General features: G+C 35.2%; 2 protein-coding genes across 2 annotated transcripts in view; one reads left to right on the top strand and one right to left on the bottom strand.

Moving 5' to 3' along the window:
* NF1 (neurofibromin 1) overlaps positions 1-10,182 on the top strand; it is a 327,459-nt gene that overhangs the window by 263,853 nt on the left and 53,424 nt on the right. The window lies entirely within an intron of this gene.
* On the bottom strand, positions 1,167-9,572 carry EVI2B (ecotropic viral integration site 2B). The gene is made up of 2 exons (XM_005877603.2): positions 9,338-9,572; positions 1,167-3,232 (listed from the first exon to the last, which is right to left on the bottom strand). The coding sequence occupies exon 2, from the start codon at positions 3,207-3,209 to the stop codon at positions 1,860-1,862; it is 1,350 nt and encodes a 449-aa protein (XP_005877665.1). The 5' UTR covers positions 3,210-3,232; positions 9,338-9,572; the 3' UTR covers positions 1,167-1,859.

Consider the following 10,182-nt stretch of genomic DNA (forward strand, 5'->3'; position numbering starts at 1 on the left):
TCCTTATATTTCCCAATACTCATCCTTCAAGAGGTCAGGAAAGAAGGTGATGAAAAAGGAAGACCCTGATAGGTAACAATCTTATATGTAAAATGAGAAAGATTATGATGATTTTAAGGCAAGTTAAAGTCTTAATTAGTATAAAAACATGTCTTATTTACCATAACTAGAATACTTAAAATTCAAAAGAAAAATGGGAAATTATCAAACTCCTGATTACTACTGGGCAAATTAACCTTAAAAGTTCAAAGTTTGAAAAACACATGAAAGAAAATTTTTAATGTGGAAGACAGAGAGAACCAATGTAGTATGACAGTAAACATCATACTTATTCAGGAAAAGTAAGCAGCTCAAGGAATATTTTTTAAATATATTTTATTGATTTTTTTACAGAGAGGAAGGGAGAGGGATAGAGAGTTAGAAACATCGATGAGAGAGAAACATCGACCAGCTGCCTCCCGCACACTCCCTGTTAGGGATGTGCCCGCAACCAAGGCACATGCCCTTGACCGAAATCAAACCTGGGACCTTTCAGTCTGCAGGCCGACGCCCTATCCACTGAGCCAAACTGGTTAGGGCTGCAAATAAAATATTTTAATGGTCAATGAGGGATGGCTTAAAAGATTTAAAGAGAAACATTGTATGTAAAATTTCAGTGTCCAAAAGCCTGCTAGTTTTTATTAAATATGGAACTTAGTTTCTTGAACACCATGCTACAATAAATACTATTTTTGTTCAGAAAAATCCCAGAACTATGAGAGGTTCCAACATTAAACTACCAATAAGGTCACCACACTTCATTCTAAGTGACTATTTCCCCCAGGAGTTAGGGAGGTAAGGAGAGTGAATATATGCTTGTTGGGCAGCGGAGCGCTGTTGCGGGCCCTGGCTGACATCTGCATAATGGTAGGCCCTGAACACACTCCAGCTTTGACAAAGATTGGGTTCATTCCTACTCTGATAACTCAGGTTTATCACTTGTCTGGTAATGGATAAAAAGAAATTCTGCATAAGAAAGATGGTTAAAGAGTTTAAATGTATGGTGCTTAAATGTCAAGTATGAATTTAATGAAAGTTGAGAACCATCTGTATTTCGATACAATGTTTTTCTTGGGAAAATCATCCAAATTTGAAAGGAAGCCATAGAAGTGTTTTTGTTTTCTTTGTAAAATTTTATTTTGTTTGAGTTCTTCAGGCATATAAAGAGGCTAGTTTCAAAATTTGTGCTCCCCCAAAAAGGTAGGAAAATGTCTACATTTTATGGTACATGCCCATTTTTTCCTGAGTAAATTTCCCCAACCCCCAAATTTGATATTTTAGTGTGTTTGCTTTACTATTTCCAATGAGAGCTAAAAGGAAATTTCTCCATTTTTAAACATGCATTTTAATCACTCATCCCCATGAACTCAGAATATTTATTTTAATACTGGAGGTATTAATTTAAAATTTGGAGTTTTGTTTAAAACTTTGAAATGGAAAAATAAAATTTTATTTATTCAAGGTAACTTGATACACAGCTTTTCGGGGGGGCGGGGAACTATTAGGTGATACCAAGTATACGTAGGTTATTCATTTCCAAAATGGTTAAATTATTGACACATATACCATCCACATATGTAAAATGTACTCTACATTAAAGTTAGAGGCTATAGCCAGTCAATAGATCACTGTTATATATTAAAAAAAAATTAAGCTTTACCTGTGCACATGGGCTTTGAGCAGATGTTAAGTAGTTCCTGAATAAAAATCAAAATTGGCTATCAGTTGCCACTTAATATCTTTCATCACATGAAGAAAAACAAAAGATAGAGAGTCCTTTGAAAAGGATGGGAAATCAGCTAATAAGCAAGCTGTGATGTTTATAACAGTTCTGCAGGTGGGGGTGGCAGGGATTCATTGAGATCTTGCTCAGAGTTAGGAAGAATACATAACTCCTGACATTGAATCTCATTGTTGGAATCTTCCAGGGTTTTCATCAAATCTGGTGGCAGGGTCAAGTTAGGTGAGTCAAGGGGAGGCGGAAGTGACTGTTTGTACTCAGAATTATGATCTTCACAGACTTGACTGAGACAGTCCAGAGGTGGTGGGAGATTGGTGGAATCATTTGGAAGAGGAGATACCGTTGTCGTTGTCATTGTGGGTTCGTCAGATGTGTTACTCTCCTGTCCTTCCAAATCAAGAAGGGGAGGAGGAGGAGGCAGATCTGCGTCATCTGAAGAAACGGCAGTGCCAATTGTTGATCCACCAGCACTATCCTCAGATGTACCATTTCCTTGATCTTTTATTTTCTCTGTTTTGAGGTTGTTGGAATCGTCAATGTTTTCACTTGATTCAAACAACTTAATTTCTAAGTCATCTGCTAAAAGTGTGCTTTTGCCTGGTTTCCAGGCCATAAGTGAAATAATTGATTTACGTTTTGTGGATACTTCATTTTCTCTGATGTTATCCAAACATATATCAGGGGTTTCACCATCAGCAAATGGAGATCTGCCTGCCCAATTTTGGTCATTTAAAACTGGTTTTCTCAAGCATTTGCATAGTACAATCATGATAATAGCTACCAACATAGAAACCAGAATTACACCAACTATTATGGCAGCTGTTGAATTAGAATTGCTTTTATGTGGCATTTGTGTGTTCCCGGTATCTTCTGGGATGAATCCTGGTGTAAACCTAGGTGCACTTTTGACAGCTGGTGTTGGTTGTATGGATAGATTTTGAATAGTCGGTGGTACTGGTTTTCCAGAAGAGGTGTGAACAGATGATGGTCGTTGAGTGGATTGATAGACAAATGGTGGCGGTTGTCTGATAGAAGTATGGGCAGATGTTGGTAGTTGTCTGCCAGAGGTGAACACAGGTTGTGCTGTTTGTTGGGAGATGGTGTTGGCCGTGGGTGTTGGTTGTCTGATGTTATAGGTAAATGGTTGTCCAGCAGTAGTATGTGCTGCTGGTTTTCCAACAGCAGCTGCTGTTGGTTGTCCAGCAGCAACTTTGGCAGTTGATGGTCCAGAAGAAATGTCGTTGAGTTGTGTTGATTGACCCAAAGGGTTCCCTGTTGTGTTTTGAGAATTAGCCAAGACATATGGCATTGGTGAGCTAAGTAAAGCAGACTGTGGTTGTGACTCTGTTGCATTTGCATTTGTCTCTGAGGAAAATGTATTGTTCAGGTATCCACAAAACAAAATTAAGATGAAATACTTGGGATCCATTTCAGAATGTTTCCTTTTTACCACTGGTTTTATAATGAAAAGAAAAAAGACAGACAATTAGGTCTCATTTGAAGTCTGGCATAAAGTAGTTGGGTACCTGATAAGTATTTATTATTCCTAATTTAGACTTGATACACTAAAGGCTAGTATAAACAACTCTTGAATATACTCTAATTTACCATACAACATTTGGATCTTATAAGCAGTGTTTTCTCTTAATTGTTTCATAAGATCTGTACTTGGCCCTGCTTCATTACGTTACAATCCTTCATTTCACAAACTTCTCAAATACATACGCTCTGTATGCCGGTTCCATCTACTCCTTATTTTCTCTCTCTTTGTGACTTGAAGTACATTGATCCTGCTGCCTTGAATGGTACCAGAAACCATCTATTATTTTATCCAAAGATCTTTTCTTTCTCTCTCTTTTTTCCCCTCTTTGACTATATTTATCTTAACTAACTATTCCTTCACTGCTATTCAAAGAGCTCTTTATAGTAGTCTTCCTTTTGTGTTTATCTCACTAGCTCCTGTTTTTTTCTTGTCTCCTAAATATTGGCACTTGATAGTTAGTCCTCATGTTATCTACTTTTCTTTGATTCTGAGTCTATAAGATTTCAGCTCTGTCCTTTATGCCAAAACTCCCAAACATGCACATCCAGCCCAAATCTCCTTAATTCTAGTTCCATTTGTGTGACTTGTTGGTGGACATTTCCATGTATACATCCCACTATCAGCAAATTCAACATTTACAACAGAATGCCTCTTCATCTCAAAACTGACTCTCCCAACTTCTCTGTTTTAATGGTAATACCTGTGTACGTTTCTTATGCACAGAGTCTATTTTATGAGTAATCTTTGCAACATTATCAGTGTTTAGCACTATAAATTTTATGTTAGGACCTCATATTTTTAAAGGATTCAGCTCAGAGTCCATGGCTCAAAATCCCAAAGTGAGCTTTGAATCTAGATGAGTCAGTTTTACACAGTTGGTAAAGGAGTCGTGCTGCTGCTTTCATTCATTTATTGATAAACGTCATCTTTTTGTCAGGCCCTCTTCTAGGTTTAGAAGGTAGGGTAGGGGAACGATTTTAGTTGTAGAAACAAACAAGTAATAAATAATTACAATAATTTGATGAGTTTTCTCATAAAGGTATGCAGGAGATACACAAAGGAACCAATCTAGCCTGGGAAAGCTTTAGGGAAGGTTTCTCAGAGAAGTAAAACTTGAACTGAATCTTGAAAGATATCTAATTAAGCAAATAAAATATTATATCTGGGGGAACATCCAGGCATGGGAAAAGAAGGCATGTATATGTTTGCATGTATACATTTGGCAGCTAGGGCTATTTGTAAGATGTGGCAGATGCTTAAATTTGAAAAGTTAAGTTCCAATTCTTCTTCTGTCACCTAACTTCCTATCTAACCATGAGAATTAGTCACTTAATCTGTCCTGTTCTCAATTGTCTTATCTCTAAAGTGAGGAGTTAAGACTATGTTCTGTGTGTAATATTCTTGTTTCACACATTCATTAGTCACAGTGGTAACTATTCAGTTATTTTTTTACCTTGGGGGGGCGGGGAAGTCTCAGTGTTTTAGATCCCAGTATATATGATTAGAAACTATGGTTCTTCTATGATTCGTGGGCCAATCTGAGAGGGATTTGATGTTCTGTACAAGGTACAATAAAAGGAGAAGAGGAGCTCCCTCAACTTGTGCAAATAAGTAGATTTCAGTGTGTTTGAGTAGTTTTCATTACTTACTCCCCTATTACTTGGTACACAATGATGACAAATTGTCCTATTTTCATAGAAAAGAATGATTTTTTTCCTGTACAGTCTCTTTTATTTTCTCTCTAATACTTCCAGCCTAAATTTAAAAATATTTCTTCTTTAAACTCTCCTCTACACTGCTGATGAATTAATCTTAAAAGCACATATGGCCAGGTGACTTTTCCCTTGCTTGTAATTCCCCATTGCTGTCAACATAAAATTCTCTACTGAGTTTTCTTCCTTCTGGCCTGAGCTTAACCAGTACCGACTCATATCTCTTAACTGAAGCTTCTCATACAGCTTCTGAATGCACCTCTTACGTACTTTCTGAACACACACTTTGTTTCCTAAACAGACACTGTTTATTATGCTGTTTTCACCCGCTTAAAGTGTGTTCTTTTTTCAAACCCAGCCTTTTCCCCCTTCTGACTGCCTATTTGAACTTGTCTTCATCTAGACCTCAGCTTAAATTCCTCTTCTGAAACCAAGTTCTCTGTGACTGCCCAGAGAAATTAGTCATTCCCTGAACCCCCTAGTTCTTGTTGTCTTTATGGTTCCTTAAATAATTCTTCATGTATTAAATTCACTTTTACTTCTAATTTCTTAAATAATTGTGTTTATTTTTTATTACCTTTTCACATTTTCTTTTTATTATCCTCACTCCCTCAAACAAGATTATAAAGAACCTTGAAGAATGCAGACAGAAACAAATAAAAATACTTATCTAGAACATACTATGTGCTGTACTATCTCAGGTGTTTTACATACTTTATTTCATTTAACCTTTAAATAACTCTATATAGAAGATAGAAAAATCCTTGATTTACAGATAAAGAAACAAATTCAAATGTGTTAAGCCATTTGCCCAATGTTATATCACTAATGGTGGCAGACTGGCAATTTGTACCCAAGATCATCTGATTTCAAAGCATATGCTCTTTCTCTTGCTACCCTAAACTGCATTGTTTTTATATTTTGATTCTTTTACAAGAGGTTGCCATGTATTTTAGGAGCCCAGTAAAGTTGGCTTCCTTCCATTTAACTTTTTTACTATTCATTTATACTTATACCAGAATGTAAGCAAAGAAAATGAGATCCAAGTTATTAAATTCTGCATTTTATCCATTTTACTAAAGCCTTTTTAAAAATAAGTTTTTAAAAAATATGTTTTTATTGATTTTTAGAGAGAAAGGAGGGGGCGGGATACAGAGAAAAAAACATCAATGAAAGAGAAACATCATTGATTGGCTGCCTCCTGCATGGCCCCTTCTGGGGATCGAGCCTGCAACCCCAAATGTGCCTCAGCCCACAATCTCTTGGTTCCTGGATTGACATTCGACCACTAAACCACATTGAACAGGCACTAAAAGTTTAATAGTCAAAAAACTAGAATTTTTTTGGCATAAATATGGGTATTTGAATCACCTCTAGATGGTTGTCATTTCCTACCTGCTATTCTTACAGATTTCCACCCACCTGCCAAGAAAAGGCCTCATCAACAGATGTTATTCTTCAAAGTTTCCGTTTAGTTTTTTTAAAATGCCATCTGAAGCAACAGAAATACAGGCCATGAATTGTCTTTAGCCAAAAATGTTCTCTCTTTTGTGACTTTGCTTGAAATTTTTTTAAAAAACATACATGGTTCCTCTTTTCAATTAGTTAAAAAAAGGGGGGCATTAGGGAAGGAAAGAGCCCAAACAGGAATCATACTTAAAAACCCAGTTTAGTTTGTAAGATCAATTTTTATAGGTTCATGGCCTCTTTTGTCAGTAAGAAAATCATAGTACCTTCAGTATATGATATTTTTCACTCATCATTTAAGCCTTATGATAATACTAGAGGCCCGGTGAATGGATTCGTGCACTGGTGGGGTCCCTTGACCTGGCCTGCGGGGATCAGGCCAAAACCGGCTCTCTGACATCCCCCAAGGGGTCCTGGATTGTGAGAGGGCGCAAATCTGTGCCCTGGGCATCTAGTATGCATATAAAATTTTTGATTAATCTCTTCCTGCCCTCTCTCCTACCCCCTTCCCTCTGAGATTCATCAGTCTGTCCATGTTTCCATGTCTGTGGTTTCCGCTCCTGCATTTAGCAACTGCCCCCTGGTGGTCAGTGCGCATCATAGCTATCGGTCGAGCAGTCAGCTGGTTGGCCAGTCGCTTAGGCTTTTATATATATAGATTAAAACCAAAGTCTATTATTCTATGAAATATTAAAACCAAATTCTATTTCCCATGCTTCAATTAGTTGTCTACCCTCCTAGCATATGCTATGTCAGGATGCTTGAATCTGTGATAGAATTCTACACAATTTAGAATAGTTCAGAAAAGAGTGAGCAGGACTTTAAAAAAAGAAATAGTGGGTATAATTATGAAGAAACTGTGGCTTTTTTTAGTTCAGAGACAAAGCTTAACTGAGCATTTTAAAGTGCAGTTACAGTAAAGCAGGAGTTCCTATATATTAGACATATACTAAAAAGTATAATACATAAGTATATAAAGGGTCCAGCATTTAAAATTAATGCTGTTAAGTTGGACATGTAAGAAATATGTCATTGTCTTGTCAAGGGAATCAGATTCGAAGAGCATATCCTAGACAGAAAGGCAAGTGTAAGTGAACAGTATCAAAAATAGTATCTGAGTTTTAGTTACTTTGATAATAAGTTAACAATATAGATAAAATAGTTTAAAATTAGTAGTAGTGTAACTTCAACTAGTGAGGTTATGAAACCGTAATAGGAATAAAACAACAAATCTATATCTTGAGGAAGAGCAGAAAGGGAAATGAACCTTGCACTATGATAGGTATTTGATGACCATCTTTTATCAATAATAATATCTACCATTTACTGAGTACCCACTAAATGCTAGCACTTTCCTATTTTACTGAGCAATGTAGTGTTATCTTCCAGATAAAGATACTGAGACAGCAGAGAAGTTGGGTAATTTGCCAAAGTGTCACAGCTCTGAATAGTGGCACTAATACAGAAACCATATCAGTCTTATACCAGAGCCCTTTCCTTCTGTGCTGCACTGCCTTTCATAGTAAAATTATGAAATAAATGCTTTATGAAGAAATGAGATGTGAGCTCTCTGGGAATAGGTATGTAAGTAACTTATGGAGGTAGTCTTGTATAAAGTGCAGGAAAAGAGCTACTAAAAATAGATATGGTAGTTTTGAATGATTACATATATAAGCTGTCATATTTGACATGATTTTTAAAAATTAGACATTGAAAAGGATCAGATTTATATTTAACATTTAAACTTACTCAGAATCAAAATTTTCTTCTAAATAGAATTGTATTGGAATTAGTTGAAAAACACAAGTACTATTAAACTCTAAATTTAGGACTGGCCCTTTAAAAATATTTGCACAAGTGTCTAAAAAAGAGATTAAAATCTTTATTTTCTAACTTTTGTAGTAGTTATGTAGAAGAAATCTAAAATGGACTTCTTTAAGTGTAAGCCATAAGTATTTATGAAATGCTGATATAGGATATTATCGATTATGAATTTATTCATGATACTGTAAGTCTATGTAAACTCTTTGCAATTTTTATTTTTGAGGATATTCACTTTAACTTCCCAGTTTACTCATAGAGTAATCATCTTTAATGCATATTAGCAATTTTCTATTGTTTACTCTGTGGGTGTTTTTTCTGAATCTGTTTTGCACTGTTTACTAAAGTCTCAGATAATATGACATAAATATGTAGATGATACATTTTATCGTAACAGTTTTGTCTTAGTGAACTTTAAAAATATTTTCATGTCATCATTTTAATGTAATATTTTCATGTTATCATTCTTAAATATAAATTCTATTTGTATAAAAAATAAAGCATATATCATAATGATAATCGAGTACCTCATCTATATTCCATTGGCTTTATAAATTAAGTGAAGGTGACTATGGAAACTAAAGGGGATTAAAAAATAAAAATAATTTAAATCTATGGGTTATATTATGTACAGGAAAATTTTATAAAAAGCAAATCAGAATTTTTAACTGTTATTTTGGGGTTGTAAATTCAGTCATATCCCATGGATCCTAGTTTTATTTCTAGCTGTTAGCTTTATCTGCCTTTGATATAGTTTATTTCTTTTAACTATGGAACTAAGGTTAGCAAACCTAGGTGAAATTGTATATTATGCAAACCTAGGTGAAATTTTTTCTTCAAGGCAAGTTCAACACTCAATAGTTTTTAATTCCACACAACAAAATCACAAAACCTATTATAGACATCTTTAGACTAGCAGTTTACGTTTAAAACACGACTGTCGTTTTAGTTTTAAAAATAAGATTTAAATAAAACAAAGATCAAACCAAATTGCCTGTGTGAAATTTTTCTTACCTCAGCTGTTAACTTCTTTTGCAGGATGCTAAATTCTTGTTCTAACTGGACATTTTGGTGATTTGGCTAAGAAAGCAAAAGGGGTGGTTCCATTTAGATTAAAAATGGTCCTCTAGCAAACTGAAATGGTTTCTGTAGAAAAAGAGGAAGTTTATCAGTAGTTGGTTCCGGAAGTGCAATAAGCCACAAAATGACTAAGAAATACACTACTTTAACAGAACTTATTTTAAAAACCATTTTGGAGCTACATGATTTGAGTGCTTTTAATTAATGTTTGTAAGTAAACACTTGAGGCTCTCTAGTACTGTGATTCTATAATTTAAATATTTAGAATAGAGCTTTGGAGAGCAAATTGTATGTTCTAAGGAAAAACTGCCAGTTGGGTTATCACCCACAGTGAGATTTCTTTTGTAAGATGTGAATGATGAATTCTGTTTACTTGTATGACCTTAGGCAAGTGACTGCATTTCTGAATCACCACTTCCTCCTCTGGAGGAATATTTCTCTTCCTGAGTTGTTGTGAGGATTAAATAAGATAACATAGCATGTACAAATGTCTCGCAGTAGGTAGCAGTAAATGTTAATATTATTTCCTCATACATAATTTAGGCAAAGCCCAGGTAAAAGTATAATTTGGTTGGTTGTGTGTTGTTGTTTTTTGTTTGTTTGTTTTCTTTCAAAGTGTGTATACATTTTTTATTATTTTTTTTATTTTTTTAAAATTAAATCTTTATTGTTCAGATTATTACAGTTGTTCCTCTTTTTCCCCCCCATAGCTCTCCTCCACCCAGTTCCCACCCCACCCTCTGCCCTTACCCCTCCTACTGTCCTCATCCATAGGTGTA

Source organism: Myotis brandtii, unplaced genomic scaffold, assembly GCF_000412655.1.
Source record: "Myotis brandtii unplaced genomic scaffold, ASM41265v1 scaffold523, whole genome shotgun sequence".
Classification (NCBI taxonomy): Eukaryota; Metazoa; Chordata; class Mammalia; order Chiroptera; family Vespertilionidae; genus Myotis; species Myotis brandtii.

Bases quoted from the DNA above. Each gene is read 5' to 3' on its own strand.
- EVI2B (XM_005877603.2), bottom strand. From the start codon at position 3,209: ATGGATCCCAAGTATTTCATCTTAATTTTGTTTTGTGGATACCTGAAC.